General features: G+C 41.5%; 1 protein-coding gene and 1 long non-coding RNA gene across 5 annotated transcripts in view; one reads left to right on the forward strand and one right to left on the reverse strand.

Moving 5' to 3' along the window:
• The window catches only part of DNAI3 (dynein axonemal intermediate chain 3), a 96,690-nt gene extending 81,060 nt beyond the window's left edge, over nucleotides 1-15,630 (forward strand). For all 3 annotated transcript variants that reach the window (XM_086717436.1, XM_086717435.1, XM_086717434.1), the window contains exons 19-23: nucleotides 5,710-5,840; nucleotides 8,184-8,388; nucleotides 9,992-10,083; nucleotides 11,636-11,758; nucleotides 15,324-15,630. In XM_086717436.1, the coding sequence (XP_086573562.1) occupies nucleotides 5,710-5,840; nucleotides 8,184-8,388; nucleotides 9,992-10,083; nucleotides 11,636-11,758; nucleotides 15,324-15,467 (695 nt within the window). In that variant the 3' untranslated portion in view covers nucleotides 15,468-15,630. The remainder of the gene's footprint in view (nucleotides 1-5,709; nucleotides 5,841-8,183; nucleotides 8,389-9,991; nucleotides 10,084-11,635; nucleotides 11,759-15,323) is intronic.
• Nucleotides 1-18,873, reverse strand: part of LOC147578138 (uncharacterized) — a 46,598-nt gene that overhangs the window by 14,958 nt on the left and 12,767 nt on the right. Inside the window, exon 4 of one of the 2 annotated variants that reach the window (XR_015254827.1) lies at nucleotides 3,137-3,247. The exons of the other annotated variant lie outside the window; for it this stretch is intronic. This is a non-coding gene — a long non-coding RNA (uncharacterized LOC147578138). The remainder of the gene's footprint in view (nucleotides 1-3,136; nucleotides 3,248-18,873) is intronic. 2 annotated transcript variants of the gene reach the window in all.

Raw genomic sequence — 18,873 nt, forward strand, 5'->3', positions numbered from 1 at the left:
GGACCCTACCCCAGGCCTGCTGGAACTGAATATAGATTTTTTTTAAGTTTTTATTTATTTATTTTGACAGAAAGAGACGAGGGGTACAGAGAGAGAGAGAGACAGACAGAATCCCAAACAGGCACTGGCAGTGCAGGGGCGACACAGGGCTCAACCCCACCAACCAGGAGATCATGACCTGAGGCCAAAATCAGGAGTCCGATACTCAACTGACTGAACAAACCAGATGCCCCTAAATATAGATTCTTAATAAGATTCACCATGTAATTTGTTTTCACCTCTAAATTTGAGGAGTACTGATCTATTGATGCTTAAATGACTAAGATAATTTAAAATATCTTAATTTTTAATTAATTGCTGCCTTAATAATTCAACAATTTGGTAGCTCATCTACATGAAAAATACTAACTGATGTGAAATTATAAGCTAAGTTTACAATGATCTTGACAACTTCAGAACAGTATGAAGAAGCAGCAGTAGGACTCTGCTCTCAGACCGGGACTGGTGCTGTCCATGTGTTCCTCTGTTCCCAGGGCCCCACACTCTGGGCAGCTGAGCAGACATATGGGGGCCACGCATAGCTCTGAGCAGGAATCAAGAGTTCAGGCTCCCCAGTAAGCTAAGCTCCCTGTCAAAGCTCAGAGCCTTGAGGTTTGCTACAATTACAACTACTTATTTAAAGGCTTGGATTTTATCTTGGCACGAAAACTTATTCGAGCCACACTTCAAAATGTGGAATAACCATAAGCACAGGAAGAGGCAGCTGCTGGGACTGCTAGACTACCATGGAGCAGTGAGGTGGAGCAGCCAGGCTAGGTTTGCACAAGGGGTACTGGTCAGTCCTACTGGAGGTTAGGACAGTGGGCATGTGAGTGACTGAAAGGAGTCAGAGGTCAGAGACACAGCCCACAGGGGACAACTTCTGGGTCTCAGGTCTCTGCCTCAAACTTCACTCCCTCCACTTCTATCTACTGAGTCTGGCTAGGCAGAGTGGAGTCTGCCTTAGACCTGGGAAGGCTTGCTTTCCCAGCACTGCCTCCAGGGTAGCCATATTAACCTGGAAACAAAAGTACTCCCAGTTTTCTGACCTACAACTTCCGGCCAGAAACCCAAATGTGTGTTAGTGGTAAGAGTGGGGCATTGAGAGAGAATCAGATGTGACCCAAGGAAAGGTCAAATGCTTGCAGAACTGAGACTGATTTTCCACTTTCTATTCATTTTGAATTCCATTATTTAAAAGTTGAACTCAAAATTATATATCAGATGCAATGAATTACATTCAGCTACTTGTATGCTTATTCATGTATCTGTTTATTCAATAAGTCATGAATATTAATTGTGCACATATTGCATGCACATGGCAACTGTCTCTACTGCCCTGCTGGGACACAAATCGAGACCTTGATGCCATGAATTGGTTATGCACTGGTGTTGTATCTGATCTCAGAGACTTTCTTGGGGTCTTACCATAGAGTCAGATTCTTAAACTGCTTTGGAGGTGAACCCTGACAAAAAGGGCTAGTTATTTATTTTAAATGGATTTTATTCCATTTATAGAATAACCAATGACAATAAACTTAGAAACCCAAGAGTTTATGTTTGAAACTTACTGATGTTGTTTTTTCTTTCTTTTTTACTTTCATTCATTCATCAATTCATTAATGATAACCTAATCTGTGCCAGACACTGGGGATGCAAAGATGAACAAGATATCAGGGCGCCTGTGTGGCTCAGTTGGTTAACCATCCAACTCTTGATTTTGGCTCAGGTCATAATCTCATGGTGTGTAGGATTCTCTCTCCCTCTCTCTCTACCCCTCCTCTGCCCAGGTGTATGAGCACTCACTCTCTCTCTCTCTCTCTCAAAAGAAATAAACATTAAAAAAAAAAAGATGAACAAGATATTATCCTCTCCCAGAGGAGTTCCATGATCTATTAGAAAAGCCAAAAATATAAACAAATGATGACATTACACTGTCATTAGTGCTATGGTTAGAAGCAAACACAGAGTGATATGGGAACCCAGAAAGGGACCAACTCTCTTGTGCTATTAAGAAAGGGCTCCACTGAAGAGAGATAGTTGAACTGGATCTTAAAGGGTGGATTGCAATTTTCCAGTTGGAGAAAGACATGCTAAGTAGAAGGAATAATAAATGCAAAAACATGGAAGCCCAAAAGAGCAGTGGACAATTAGGAAACAGGGTGATCTCCTAGCCAAAGCATAGCCCATAGAGAGGGCAGCAGGAGAGGTACCAGGAAGGACAATTGGGTCCAAATGACTAAGAGCCTTGAGTGCCTAATAAGCTCTGAACCTTATCCTGGTGCCACCAGTATAATCAGAAAATCACTCTGGCAGGAAAGCATAAGCTGGATTAATTTATTGGTGTGACTTACAGTAGAAGTAGGATGACCACCAGCAATAATCTAGATGAGAGATGGAGAGGACTAAGTACAGGCATGGTAACAGGGATGTGCAGCAGAGGAAATATAAGAGAGAGTTGGCAGTCACCATGGCAGGATTTTGTGACCAATGGGATGTGGGTTAGTAAAGAAGAAGAAGAGTTGCTTTTAATTTCTTGACATATAGTTCACTGCAAAAACAAACAACAACAACAACAACAACAACAAAACGGGAAATAGCTTTAACCACTTACTTGAAGTCTACTTTATTTTTTTTTATTTTTTTTTTCAACGTTTATTTATTTTTGCGACAGAGAGAGACAGAGCATGAACGGGGGAGGGGCAGAGAGAGAGGGAGACACAGAATTGGAAACAGGCTCCAGGCTCTGAGCCATCAACCCAGAGCCTGACGCGGGGCTCGAACTCAAGGACCGCGAGATCGTGACCTGGCTGAAGTCGGACGCTTAACCGACTGCGCCACCCAGGCGCCCCACTTGAAGTCTACTTTAAAATCATCACAATACTTTAAAATACTTTAAAATCATCAGTCAAGCATTTTGTAACATGGAAAGCCAAACAACACTGTTGTTCCCATTGAATAATGGTTAGATTCAGAGAAATTCAATGTATAGACTCTCTAAATTGTGCACTGCTTTCCTAATTACATTCTGTGAACTGGCAGTGTTTTCCTTAGGAGCTACCAGCCTAATGTTTTTCGTAAACACCGTGGAGTGTACCTGAGTAAAGATGAGGCCGTTACTGGGACCCAGTCCTTCTTGATTTGCTAGGAACCCCATGTTCTTATCAACAAGGCAGGAAGGAGAATTTCCTCTTCTAAGAAAAAGGTTCTGAAAGATATATTACCCTGAATGAGATAAGTGTGATAAAGAAGTCCAAATCAAACAAAATTTCCAGATGATCTAAGTGACAAGCCAGAAAAAAAAAAATGCAGGTGAATGATGACAATTGACATAATTGTTTCATGTGCTCTACTCACAAATGGGCACATGCCATGTTTCAGGCACTCTTCCAAGTACCTTCCATGGATTAGTTCACTTAATCCTCACAGCAACCCTATGGGGTAGCATCGCCAGGGTTTGAACCTAGGCGCTCTATGCTCTTGATCACATCACTGTCCTGAATCCTGCATTAGATAATGATTCTGGAAACTACTTCTTTGTTTATTGTAATTTTCTCATAGCAACTTGGCCTGGGGCCGCTGGTACTCCAGTTAATAACTTAAGGACAGCTCTATTCATTGCTAAATGGAACTAAAGGTCCTTGAAAGGACAAAGGGAAGGAAAAGATATAATAATAATATAATAATTTTTAGACTGTGGCAAAATATACATAAATGTGAAATTTACCATCTTAACTATTTTTAAGTTTATAATGTACTATTGAGTACGTTCACATTGTTGTGCAACCAATCTCCAGGACTGTTTCCATTTTGTAAAACTAAAACTCTGCACCAGTGAAACACTAGCTCCTATTCCCCTCTCCCCTCAGCCTCTGGCAGCCACCATTTATGTTTTGTCTCTATGAGTGTGGTTACTGTAGATACCTCACGTCAGTGGAATCGTGCAGTATCTTTGTGACTGGCTTCTTTCCCTAAACAGAATATCCTCAAGTTTTACCCATGTTGTAGCATATGTTGGAATGTCCTTCCTTTGGAAGGATGAATAATATTCCATTGTATGTGTGTGTCATATTTTGTTTATTCCCTCATCTGTTTATGGACACTTGGGTTGCTTCCACATTTCCGCTATTGCAAATAATGCTGCTATGAATATGAGTGGACAAATATCTCTTTGAAATTCTACTTTATGAGCAAGATTCAGTAGGTGTGTGTGTGTGTGTGTGTGTGTGTGTGTGTTTCTGCTTAATGTTTCCATGGGGTACTTAGAAAAAAAAAATCCAGCTTTCACATAGCTATCAATATGATGGGATTCACAATAAGTTCATGATTTGGATATAAAGTAGTCAGACATCGTGGTTTGGCCTAGATAGGCTCTTATCTTTGTGGCCATCCCTGAGGTGGGTGTGGGCAGCAAGGAGTGGGGAGGAGCCAGCTCTGCAGCCAGGCCTGGGAGAGAGGAGACCCAAGCAATGGTGGGGTAGACACCCTAGGGGAAAGCAGGACCCCCGGGTTGGAGCAGAGACTAAAGGGAACTCTTGATCTTAATGTCCAAACCTGCTTCCCCTTTAGTCTTCCTAGTGGCAATAAATGGAAACTCCACTGAGCTGGTTGCTCCTGCCAGAAGCCAGTCATTCTCACCATCCTGCTCAAGCCATCTCTAAGTCTTGTCAATTCCAGCTTGCAAATATTTCTTGATCATCCACTCTTCTCCATGTACCTTCATCCAAGCACCATGCTCTCTCACCAGAACTACTTCCTATGGGGTCTCCTCTTTTCTTCTACCTGTTGTTAATCCATTCTCTTCACAGCAGTCAGAGGATCTTTGGAAATCAGTCAGATTGTCTTCTGGGCCTAAAGGCCTTTTTTGAAACACATTATGCTTAGAATATAATCTAAACTCCTGTCCTACAAGGGCCTGCATGGTCTGGACCCTCCTGGTCCCTGTCTGTTTCATATGTCTCATGCTGGGATTACCAGACTTCAGTCTTACTGTCTTCCTCAAATTTATAAAGGCACTAAGCACTTCTCTCCACAGGACTTCAGTGTGTGTTGTTCCCCCAGTCTGGAATATTCCTCTACATTAAAATGTTCCCACACCAAAGTGCTACAAAGGACTAAAGGACTCATCTTCAGAGAAGTCTTTTCTGATCATTCAGTTCAAATTATGGATGTCCCTTGTTATCTATCTTGTAATTTCCCCCCCATATTTTTATTATATGTATTTTTATTATATATTTTGGTATTTGTTTATTGGATATTGGATATTGTTTATTGAGTATCTGTCTTTTCCATTAGACTGTAAGCTCCATGCTGGCGGTATCACGTTCATTTATTAACCATTGTTTACCCAGCCATCTACAGTACCTATAGGTACATATAGGCAATCCACAAATATATTTTGAGCAACGAAATGAATGAATGAATAAATAAATAGGAACATGAAGTATTCCTTTGAACTGGAAAAATGACCTTGATGGAAATTCTCTGGACTTTCCATAAAAAGAGGAAGAGCTGTCCCTTGACAGATTCATTTACCCCAACTGACCTCTGGTTATCTACTCTTGGAGCCCATTAATCAGGACCTGTCCGTCTACTGGAGGCCTGACCATCCATCATGCAGGAATGTAAACACTATTATTAACGATGAAATGGCCTTTTCCACCCCAACAGCAAAGAAGCCAGTGAACCTTTACGCCGTCCATGATGGAGCTGTCCACACTGTTCAGAGGTCACCTTTTTACAAGGACATTATCCTCACCATTGGAGGATGGAACCTGGCCATCTGGAAAGAAGGTATTACGGTAAGTTGCCTGAAAAATGGAAGAGTGGGTGTGTGGTCCTTTGTTACTGAGAAAGACAATGGGAACAACAGACTGTTCTGACATAACAGAGCCCTGGGGACACTTTTTAGAGAAATTAGAACAGATGGCTTGGGGTCCAGCTTGTCAACAGAACCACTGTAAGCCCTTTGAAAACACAACAATTTGCCTTTCTTTCCTGAGGGAAGGAAACAATATTTACGTCTCTTGCTAAGATCTAACAGTCTTTTCTTCACAATATGTATTGTGGGCGGTTGATTGGCTTTATGGTTTTCCTCCCCCTTAAAATACACGATGGAATGCTAGTTACTGTCTGAAGTCCAAGGAGAAGCATTGGGTCTGTGAACTTTGCTTCTGCACCAGGAATATGTCCACAGGTTTAGAATGGGGGAGTAAGCAAGCTAAGGTGTCTGTCTGTTGCCAGGAGACCAGACACATGCATGGGCCACAGTGGGCCAGTGCCAGAACTCTGGCAGCCAGGATTAGGAGAGGGCCTGGTTCCAGGCAAATAGAAATTAAATTGCCAAAAACTGGAAAGACTGATAAAATCCAGTGAAGCAAGGGTGTGTGAAAATCAGTATGGCATGTTCCTTCAGTGTGCAATTTAAGACGATTTATCAAAATCTGGGGTGCCTGGGTGGCTCAGTCGGTTAAGCATCCATCTCTTGATTTCAGCTCAGGTCATGATCTCATGACTCTGGGTTCAAGCCCCAAGTCAGGTTCTGCAATGACACCACAAAGCCTGCTTGGGATTCTCTCTCTCCCTCTCTCTGCCCTTTCTCCTCTCATGCTCTCTCTCTCAAAATAAATAAATAAACTCAAAACAAAAGATTATCAAAATTTGAAATATATATTTTTTATTTCATAGCTGTAATATATATATATTCTTTGAAAAATAATCACACACATAATAAATTTATATTTATACAAATACATATTCTTTAGCAAAGAATATATATTCTTTGAGTAAAATGAATAAAAATATCCATATTCTTTAATAAAGAATATATATAAATTCTTTTTTATTTTTTTATTTATTTAAAAAAATTTATTTAATGTTTATTTATTTTTGAGACAGAGATAGACAGAGCATGAGTGGGGGAGGAACAGACAGAGAGGGAGACACAGAATCCAAAGCAGGCTCCAGGCTCTGAGCTGTCAACACAGAGCCCAGTGCGGGGTTCAAACTCACAAACTGCGAGATCATGATCTGAGCTGAAGTTGGATGCTTAACCGACTGAGCCACCCAGGAGCCCCAAGAGTATATATATTCTTTAAATAAAGTGATAAAATATACATATACATATTCTTTGACTTAACTCTTTCACTTCTCAAACTCTAACTTACACAAATAACTGTGTGAACATATGTATCAGTTTGTCGTTGAAATAATTGTAAACTACTTAAAGCAACCATCCACAAAAGGACTTCTACTTTATACCAATGTACTTCCATATGTTCAATTTTTTTTTTACAGTGAAAAAGTATCAGTTTTGTAATTAAAGAAAAAGAAAATTTAGGCAAGATTGTCCATAGACTATTCAGGGGTCAGGAACTGGTTACCCACAGAAATGGAAGGAGCTGGGCAAGGTGGGCAAGAACAGAATTGGAGTGTCACCTCTAAGGAGTCCATGAATCTGAAACACTCTTCATTCTCCACAAGAAAGTTTCTTATACATGTCTTGGACGGGAGGAAACAGCCCCACGGTTTAGTTTAGTCTCTTCAGATAGAAGGAGGTAAATGGGTACACTTAATCGCCAAGTGGAGCCAGACAGTGGGAAGAAAGCACATTCTGATTTTTTCTCTGTATGAAACCCCCCCAAAGAGGACAAATTGTCCATGGTAAAGAAAAGAGAAGATGATCTTGTAATGCTTTGCTGGTCTAAAGTCTTTTCCAAATAGGATTTATAAGGCATTGGATGCAGCGCACAGCTGGAACTGACTTTCTGTTTGCTCTTTTTCTGCCTGCCAAAGTTGTTTCCATGGGAAACAGACACCCAACAGCAAAATAAAGGCATAAGCAAAATTTCCTTATAACCTTTATTTATCTAATATCCACCAATCTCCGGCTCGACTGGAAGGTTTGATCTTTTCTAAAAAAGCAACTCAAATAAGAAAAAAAAAATCATCAAAAAATACACAGGAAGGAAAAGAGTTGGTATTATGTAAAACCCTACAAGAAAAAGAAATGAGAGTTCTGAGTGGGCATAATTTCTGCTATTCCATGATCATAGCCATCTGAGTGTACTTAAAGGAAATCATTATGAATACACATTAGGTAATAACAAAAGCTTTCATGTGTCTTTTTAAAAATTTGTTTAAAGACTGGACCCCTCCTTCAGTCATGCTGTGCACCAAAAAGGTACACAGCAGGCCACTGGTCCCTGACAAGGCCTGGAGTCTTCTATATTGGCCGAGAAGATGGATACATCGATATCTGGGACCTTCTGGAGAAAACCCATGAGCCAGCCCAGTCACAAAACATCTGCATAACCATGATCACCTACATCAAACCCTGGACTTTTACTGGTATGTTAATTCTGATTAAATGGCCTAAGTTATTTTGTTTCTTGGGGGGTAACTCAGGAACATTTTGACATTCATCTGGAAAGTCTCCGATCTTTTTTTCTCAGGTTTTTGTTTTTCTGTCCATCCCACCCCATCCTTTCTCCTCCCTTCCTTCCCCTTTCCTCTTGCACTCAAACTTTGGATACAACCTGAGTTTCTCTCATTGTTTTCTTCATCAATGATTATTTCTGAGGCATATTTAGTATGACAAGCAGAGGCTGATTTTGAACCACATAATGAAGAGCATCCTTATCTTCTCCAGGTCAGACAGGATGATCCATAAATCTTTGCTACCTTTTGCTGCTTTTTTTCCCAAATGGAATCATTCTTGTATCTTTATTTTTTCATTATGCCATAAATTTTCAATATTTTATAATTTTGGGGGCTTTTCCCTAGACAATATCAAGCAATTCTTTTCATGAGATCAAATGACTCTCTGGGGTCATTTATCTATTTAAACTTTAACCTTTAAACTAATTATGAGGAAAAAACATGTATAACAAAGCAAGCAGAATTTCGAGGATGTTTCCTTGGAAAGCTGGAATTGATATCCTTTGTCCTAATTTCTTTGTTTTACCCAAGCACTACTTTCTATGTAAACCCGGTATATTTGCCACTTTTAAAAGAAGTTTCAGGGCACCTGGGTGGCTCAGTCATCTGAGTGTCCAACTCTTGATTTCGGCTCAGGTCATGATCCCAGGATCATGGGAAAGAGCCCAGCATCAGGCTCCACACTGAGTATGGAGCCTGCTTGGGGTTCTCTCTCTCTATCCCTCTGCCCCTCACAACCACTAGCATGCTCTCTCTTTCTCTAAAATAAAAAAATAAAAGTTTCCCTTTGTTTCCAAAGGTGTACAGGCATAAAATTGTCCTTCCACCCATTTCTCTCTTTGAAATATTACATTTAGAAATTCAGTCTTCAAAATTTCTAGAATGTCACAGTCCAGCTATTGCTTAGTCATATGTGCCATCAGAGTATTTTTTTTTTCATCTTTGCTACAAAACATTGCTTTTGTACATATCCAGGGATTATGAGTCTAGGATTTAACAATTTAAACCAAACCTTCTGAGAATGAGAAAAAGAAAAAAAAAAAACATGATAAGATAGAAAATTAAAATTCTTGAAAACATTCCTTGTGTTTATAGTGGTATCCTTTAGCCCTTACTGAGTCTTTGGTGAAAATTGGCTTCATGATTTTTCTTGGAAAATCTTTCCCTGTGTTATCTCCACTTCTCAAGTCTGCCCAGTGGCCCAGCCACACAGAGGGTCAACCTCAGTGAGGAGCCACACTCCTTACATAAGCACCAAGAAGACAAGATTTGAAGTGGGCAGGGTGGCTGACAAAGGCTCAGGGTCTCCACTTTCATTTCATCAACTGGAAAAGATGATTTTTATACGTTAATATGGTCCTCAGTCATGAATGTCTGATGAAGATGCCAAGATTACTGTAACCACAGCAGGTCATTTGGAAGACCACAACACCAAAACACATTTCCCGTTTAACCTCCAGTATGGATTTCTGACTGCTGAGTTGTTTTCTCCCCCATTTTCTGGATCTTTCAGCTAAGCAGCAATTTATAGCCATAGCTGATTATTATGGAACACTGCATATATTGGAAATTCCTTGGACATTAAGTCACCCTTCCACCAATGAGGTTAGTAACTTTTGGCTCTGAGGATTTATGTGACCAGATATTGCTGAGGCATGTTTTAGAAATGTTTAGAAATGACAGCATTTTTACTCTGTGAGAAAACAAAAGAAGCGTACAATCCAAAATAAGGGGATGTATTTCTGTTGTATGAATTACATAGCTTGGAACCACAAAAAAACAAATGTGCTGAAAGAGAAGGCAAGTAAATGAAGCCCAGATTCAGAAAAGAATTGATTTGGGGCACCTGGGTGGTTCAGTCAGTTAAGCGTCTGACTTCAGCTCAGGTCACGATCTCATAGTTCGTGAGTTTGAGCCCCACAGTGGGCTCTCTGCTGTCAGCACAGAACCCGCTTCAGATCCTCTGGCTCTCTCTCTCTTTCTGCTCCTCCCCTGATCATGTTCCCTTGCTCTCTCTCTCTCTCTCTCTCTCTCTCTCTCTCATAAATAAAAACATTAAAAACATTTTTTTTTAATTTTTTTAACGTTTATTTATTTTTGAGACAGAGAGAGACAGAGCATGAACGGGGAAGGGGCAGAGAGAGAGGGAGACACAGAATCGGAAGCAGGCTCCAGGCTCTGAGCCATCAGCCCAGAGCCCGACGCGGGGCTCGAACTCACGGACCGTGAGATTGTGACCTGAGCTGAAGTCGGACGCTTAACCGACTGCGCCACCCAGGCACCCCTAAAAACATTTTTAAAGCAAAGAATTGATTTGGGGATTCATAAGATATCATTTTCAGGTTGTAACTGAAGCACAGGACTCCTATTTTAGTGATGCCCTTCCTGGAGGCCCAGTTAACATTTTGATACATCTCTCCATCATCCACCTCTACCCCATCTCCCCCCAAATTGTTGTACTGCAGGCAGCATGGCTGAGGGGGCAGTCTTCTACCCCTCTATAGGCACCACCCAAAGGTTTCAAGTAATGTTAATACTGGGAGATAAAAAGAAAATCAGAGAATAGAAATACATAAATATATATACAGCCAACATTAAATATAGAGATTGCAATCCATTACAAGTCCCAACATCAGCCTAGTTCCTGGCAAGCAGAAAGTTTCCCTCCCTTGGCCTCCTTGCCCAAGGTCTCTTTCCTGACTTTGCTGCTTCTGTTCTTAATGTGCACACAATAAGTCCTCCAGGGGACCAGGAACTCAGCTCTGCTTCCAGTCCCTTTAGGGTTTATACTGATAACCTCATCTGGGTTTTCCAAGTTTGGTTGATGATATGAACCTTTCCTCAGGTTTAGAAGTGAGAAGCAAGAAAAGGGAAAAGATCAATCCCTGAGTATTTCTTTTACAAAATAGTAATTTTTTGTTGCTCTCTCTTTCTCACCCCATTCCTTTCATGGAATCCTCCGATTTGCAGGGCCCTGAACCTAAGCACAGTAGCCCCCACATTGAGCTCGCTCTTCTGGCAATGGGCCTATGGGCAGTATCCCAAAGCAGGCAAGCCACCTAATGAATTAAAAGTAGCAGGAATTCTTCTAGAGGCCTGTGAAGAATATGGGGACTTCCATGCGGGCTCCCCTCTCACGGGCCTGTGCTTCTAACAGGCATCAAGTATGAGCTACTACTTTGAAAGAGAAGTCAAGCATCTGGAATATGTAGAACAGCGCAAGAAAATTCGTGAACAAGAAAAGAAGGAAATGGAGCTGGAACTTGAGAAGAAAAAAACCGTAAGTGAAATTTCAGAAACAAAAGTCATTGCCATCCTCTAACCCCAGTGGAAATATGTACGTTTGGCTTATTCCACAGTTTCAGTAGGAAAATTATGCCTCTTCACATTCTTCTCTTGTTCTCTTGAGAGTCAAGAGGGTATTTCTCTGATTTCCTAGTTTGCCAGGAATGATAGCTATCAATTGAACAACTACCTAGATTCTATTCAACTTAAGTTTCTGAAATTTTCCATTATTTCCAAGTCCTTTAGATACAAAGGCACCTAATATGATTTATAGATATAATGATTCAAAATTTGGCATCTTTCATTATACAGAATTTCAACATCTGGTTAATAATACGTTAAACAGGTCCTACATGGGACACTTGGCTGGCTCAGTCAGTAGAGCATCAGATTCTTGATCTCAGGTAGTGAGTTCGAGTCCCACACTGGGTGCAGAGATTACTTTAAAAAAATAATAAAAAGAAAAACAGGTAGCGCAAAAAGAGTGGAATAAGGAAAGAATCAAGACACGTGGGCTCAAATCCCAGTTCCACCAGCTATGAGATCTGGAGCAAGGCTCGTATCATGGCCAGGCTTCAGTTCTTGTCTTGAAAATGGGAATACTGGGGAGCCTGGGTGGCTCAGTTGGTTGAGCATCCAACTTCAGCTCAGGTCATGATCCCGCCGTTCGTGAGTTCGGGCCCCGCATAGGGCTCTCTGCTGTCAGAGCTGTCAGCACGTCGGATCCTCTGTCCCCTCTCTCTCTGTCCCTCCCCCACTCGTGCACATGCTTTCTCTCGCGCGTGCTCTTTCAAAAATAAATAAACATTAAAAAAAAAACTTTTTTAAATTAAAAATAGACCTACCCTATGACCCAGCAAAGCACTACTAGGAATTGACCCAAGGGATACAGGAGTGCTGATGCATAGGGGCACTTGTACCCCAATGTTTATAGCAGCACTCTCAACAATAGCCAAATTATGGAAAGAGCCTAAATGTCCATCAACTGATGAATGGATAAAGAAATTGTGGTTTATGTACAATGGTTTAGTACATTGGAGTACTAGTGGTTTAGTACAAGTGGTTTAGTACAATGGAGTACTATGTGGCAATGAGAAAGAATGAAATATGGCCCTTTGTAGCAACATGGATGGAACTGGAGAGTGTGATGCTAAGTGAAATAAGTCATACAGAGAAAGACAGATACCATATGTTCTCACTCTTACGTGGATCCTGAGAAACTTAACAGGAACCCATGGGGGAGGGGAAGGAAAAAAAAAAAGGAGGTTAGAGTGGGAGAGAGCCAAAGCATAAGAGACTCTTAAAAACTGAGAACAAACTGAGGGTTGATGGGGGGTGGGAGGGAGGGCAGAGTGGGTGATGGGTATTGAGGAGGGTACCTGTTGGGATGAGCACTGGGTGTTGTATGGAAACCAATTTGACAATAAACTTCATATATTGAAAAAATAAAATAAAATAAAATAAACTTTTTAAAATGGGGATACTGATAACTACCTTTTAGGATTAGGCTTTCAGTTCAGGAACCTGACAAATAGTAGACTTTCAGTAAATGGGAACCAGTATATAGACAGATAGATATGAATTTTACTATAATACAATATATGGGAGCTACAAAGTTTGAGATAGAGGAGAATTTGGTAGAGGACACATCCTTCTACCAGAAAGGAAACCGAAGCTCTGAAGCCCCTCACCTTCCTGTTTCCCAGCCTCTGTTTGATATGAATTCTGTCACTCCATTGGTCTCCCCTCACCCACTGGGAGTGGGGCCTTGAAATAGTCTGTGAATTCAGCTCTTCTCTCTTTGTCACGAGGGGTCATCTCAGTCTGTATTTCTACTTCTCTCTTGCTCCTTCCCTTCCTAGGCCTTTTGTCACCAGCAATTTCACCACCGATCCCATTTATAGATTCCTTATAGCCAAATATATAACCTCCTCCAACACTGTTATTCATGTGAGACCCTGGGTCTCAATTAAAAGCATGAGCATGTGGAAATTTTAATGTTAATGTTATCACTTATTGCTAGACACATGTTAGTGTTATAAAAACAGGGGGCCTCATTTCAAAAACATGGTTTAGTGGTCACAAGGCATGAAAGAATACCAATTAATTAACTTTCCCTTGTTTCCCTTTTTACAGAAAATTGGCCTTCTTCTGTTCTTTTGCACACTCACAAATACCGATTGAAATTCTGTTGTGTAAAATAACCTGACACCCTTCCTTTACGCCAGCAATTATCCACGATTATTGTCAGTGTTTAAATACCATAGCGACAGCTCCTAATTATCCACATCAGTGGATATTATTTATTTTGAGAGAGAGCGTGAGCAAGAGCAGGGGAGGGGCAGAGAGAGAGGGAGACAGAGGATCTGAAGCAGGCTCTGCACCGTCAGCACAGAGTCTGATGAGGGGCTCAAACGCATAAATGGTAAGATTGTGACCTGAGCTGAAGTCAAGAGTTGGACGCTTAACTGACTGAGCCACCCCCAGGCACCCCCATGGTACCTTCTTTTAAGTAGAGCTACCACTTGTCAAATTTTCTCTGGAACTAGATTGGGGATAAGTGAATGGGTTTAAAAGGGCTCCTCTGTTACATTTAGAACATGAAAATTGTCACCAAGGAAAAACAACTAATGTTGTGAGAAGTATCTTCTAAGGAGCAACTGCTGATAAAAGGGAAAATGGGAACAAACTGTAACAACCTCAGAGGACTGTAGCAGAGATTAAATGAGTCAAAATGTTTATAGCACTTAGCCAGGAACTGGCACAGAGAAAACGGTAGTAAGCATTCGCTGCTATTATTGCAGAAGGCACGGGAAGAACGCACATCCATCCAGCAAGGCTTGTCTGAATGAATGCCCTGCAGTTGCCAGGGATTGGGTTGTACACATTGATCCACAAATCTGAGGAAAACCATACACCTATCTCTTTGCAAACACCGAGTCTGAATACAGCTCACCTCTTGAAAAATAATAGCAATCACAGCTCTAACAGCACATAAAATGGGAATTTTTCTAACTGAAATTTCAGCTGGAGACCCAAAGCCGGAAAAAGTAGGTTTCCATGTGATCCATAAGCTATGCCACCTACACAGGACTTGGTAGTGGGAGGAATTCAAAAGACTTCTGCAACCTCTAGTCAATTATCCACACTCCAGGCTACACGAGGGACCCAAGAGTCATGAGGAAGAAGACTAGAAAAGGGGTTTTTGTTTTTATTTTTGGAGAGAGGTGTCAAAGGGCCACGTGTTACCCACTTCTCAGTTCTCCATGAGGAGACCTTCATGGAAGCACTGCTAGAGAGGAGTTGCAGGCCACGATGGAGAACTGGCCTCCAGCAGGAGGCTTCCTGAGCCACGGAAATGTGCACACACTTCTCCACTCTATCTCTGCCACTCCCCCTTGGGAGCCAGCAGCTACTCTCCCTCCTGTGCCAGAGATGCCCTCCCACAAACCCCTCCCAGAGAGCAGCGGCTAGGCCAACTGCTCAAAACTAGCCCCTTCTTTCCTTTGGTATTTCTAGCTGTCAATGTTTTATTGGCATGATTTGGTTTTTCACCCTAGAAAACATATCAGAAGTCAAAAGAACAGATGGAGGCTGAATTGAAAGCAGACTATGACAATTACTTAGAACTGGAAAAGAACACCCTCATCAACCTCGGCCTCATCAAAGTGCCAGAGACGATGTCATTCATGGACTTGATGTAGAAAGGCTTTCTGCAGGGGTGTTTGGGGCCTTGGTAGGACTTTGTTTTCTTTTTATTCATTACTTTTTATGTAAGGTGAGCTAGCAAATTAAACATTGAATAGGTTTATTTGTAAGTATTAGCCTTTTATTTCACTAAAATTAAAACTTGATTTATCACAACAAGATCTGTTTTGATTTTTGGATTGAATGTGTACCGAACTTTGTACTGAATATGAAGGTTACCAATAATGAAAGTTTCATTTTCCTCTAGTAACACAGAGCTTCAGACATCCCCTTCACCCCCAGGCCTTGACATCCATTTAGAGCCCCTAATCCCAGAGAGAAATGGAAATCAAACTTCGCTCCCAATTATCAAGTTGGTTTGGCTGCCCCTCCAAACACTGCTCTCCCCAGGCCCCTGACAGATGGGAGGGCTATGTGCTAAATAAAGTATTAGCAAATGGAATCTAGAAATATATGTAAAAGAAAGGATACTACATAAAGATCATGTTGGGTTTACCCGAAGAATATAAGGTTAATTTAACAGTAGAAAATAAGTCAGTGACTGATTAAAGGAGAGAATTTATGATACCAAATGGACACAGAAAAACACGTGATAAAATTCAACATCTGTTCATGACAAAACAACAATAAATTCTTAGCAGTTACAAAAAGAAGGGGGAATCTAAAACAATCCTACAGTAACATCGTCCTTAAAGGCAAAAAACTGAAAGTTTTCTTCCACGATGTGGAACAAGACACAGTGCCCACGGTCTGTCCTCCAGTCAATGTTGTACTCGGGGGGGGTGGGGGGGGGTGGAGATGGTTAACCAGTATGGGCACAAAAAGGAGACAGCATGTGAAACAGAGTTGCAAAAGAGCTTGGTGTGTCTCAACCAGAGGTTCAATGTCACAGGAAAGTAACTGGCATGGGAGGTGAGTTTGCAGGGAGGGTAGCAGGAGATGAGACTGGAAAAGTAGCTTGGAGCCAGATTGTGAAGGTTCCCAGAACCTAAACTCAAGAGGCTGAATTATAGTTTGCAAATAATGGGGAATTAATAGAAGGGCTAAGCAGGAAGGTGACACAATCAGCTTTATTTTTAGGAAGATAAGGGATGGATTAGGGTGGGGAGAAGTGAATGGCAGGAAATCCTATTAGGAGGCATAAGTGGTGGTTCCAGGTAAGGGATTAGCACATGCTGTACGGAACCTTACTGTGAAAATAGACCCGAAAGGCTGGTTGGATGGGGAATACAAGACAAAGGATGATGCCAAAGTTTTTAAGTTACTGGAGGACATTAAACTCAAAGTTATTTATCTCCAAAGTCAGGTAGATAATAGCACTTAACTGTCTGTGTGCCTTTGGACAGATGACTTATCTCTGTGAAACAGATTCCCCTACTATCCAGTCAGGTGAGGGTATTTACTTTGCAACATTTTTACAAGGGGTAAATGAGCACCTGCAGATAAGGTGATGGTACCCAGCACATGTTAGTATCATTATTATTGGAATGTCCCAAGGCTCATCCTTGCACTTGAACTATATTTCTTTCTCTTTCATGTATCCCTCCTTCCTTCCTTCCTTCCTTCTTCCTTCCTTTTCTTCCTTCCTTCCTTCCTCCCTCCCTCCCTCCCAACCCTCCTCTCTCTCCCTGTCCTTCTTTCTTTTTTTCTTTCTTTCTTTGTTTCTTTCTTTGTTTCTTTCTTTCTTCTTTCCTTCCTTCCTCCCTCCCTCCCTCCCTCCCAACACTCCTCCCTTTTTTTCTTTGCTTGCTTGCTTGCTTGCTTGCTTTCTGACCCACACTTATGTCTTATGTAAATCCATCCAATCTCATAGCTTCCAATACTGCTTATATCCCTGGCATGAGCTTCTCCCACAAAAGCAAGAACTGTATATCCATTTGACTATTTAATGTCTCCACTTGGATATATAATAGACATCTCAAATTTAAACATGTCCAAAATTGAGGGCCTAGATTTCCCTTCAAAACCCATTCTCACTGTAGTTCTCCTAATTACCTTGCTTTCAGTTGCTCAGGCAAAAACCTAGACATCATCCATCATTTTTCTCCTCTCTCAATCCATACCCAATCCGTGAGCAAATCCTGTTGACAACAGCTTCAAAATACATCTAGAACCTGGTCACTTCTCTCCTTCTTCCTTGCTACCACCTTGATCCAAGCTACCACCATCACCAGCTTGGCTTTTCACAGTAGCTTCCTAGCTGTTCTCCCTGCTTCCACCCTTGCCCCCTTCAATCTGTCTCAACAGCAGCCACACAGAACTTTTAAATGAAAGGCAGAGGCTGTCATTCTTCCTCTCAGCTCCTCCTTGGCTTCCCAGCTCACTCAGAGCATGAGCCAAAGGCTTTACTGGGACCGGCAAGCCCTCGTGTGATCAGGCTGTCCATTGTCACTCTGGTTTCATCTCTCTCTCCTCACCTACGTCACAGCACCCCAGTCATGCCAGCCCCCTCCAATTCCCCAAACATACAAGGCATGTTCCTGTCCCGGGGCATTTGTGCTTGCTATTCTGCACTTTCTCTGGCAATTTTCCCTATTTTTTTTTCATGTCTTGCCCCAAAGAAAAACATAATGTTTTGAGTCCTATGCTGTGCCTGGCTCTACAATTTTAAACAGGTGTTCAGGGTAGGTGTCACTGGGAAGGTGACATTTGAGCAAAGATCTGAAGAGGGTGAGGGATTTGCTACTGTAGTCTTCTAGGAGAAGCATTTTCATGACTCAGTCCTCTGTCTCCACCCCAGCAGACTTCTGCTCAGGTCTCCTGGACAGAACTGAGTTGTGTGGACACCTCTCAGGGCAGAAGAAGCTGGGACCATGGAAAACAGGAGTGTCATGATTGTGTGACATAAGCCATTAGCTGGGGCTGGTTCATTGTTTTCTCAAACAAAAGAGGGTTTTATTAGCATAGAAGAAGGGGGTAATGGATATTAAATAAGCGTCTGCCTTAGGGTTATCAAATAAAGAGCTTAGTATAGTTCCTAGCATACAGCAAGCAGTAAATTTTTGCCTCTATTTTACCTAATTTACATGTACAACATGATTATAATATTCTTGCTATAGAAACTAAACATGGGGTTCATGTTTATCTTGCTTATGATAGCAGTTATCATCAGTTCAGTATGATATTTTTATTGTGTGTTTATAACCTTAATTTTCCTCATCATCTCACCAGCCTATGGCCACCAATGGGGTCACACAAACAGCCACAGCCCACGTTTCATGGCATCTTGCCCCACCCACTTATCTGGTATCTCAAAGTGTCCCCAGGTGTGTCCTGTAGTTCCTGGGATGAAGGACTCACATATGTTCAAAAACAAGCCTACAACCAGCAGGCACTCAAGGCTCCCTTCTCTCAATATACTAGAGCTGCCTAATGGCCCGTAACATGGCGGAAAGGGGATGA

This window comes from Puma concolor, chromosome C1, assembly GCF_028749965.1.
Source record: "Puma concolor isolate L17-30 chromosome C1, mPumCon1.1.hap2, whole genome shotgun sequence".
Classification (NCBI taxonomy): domain Eukaryota; kingdom Metazoa; phylum Chordata; class Mammalia; order Carnivora; family Felidae; genus Puma; species Puma concolor.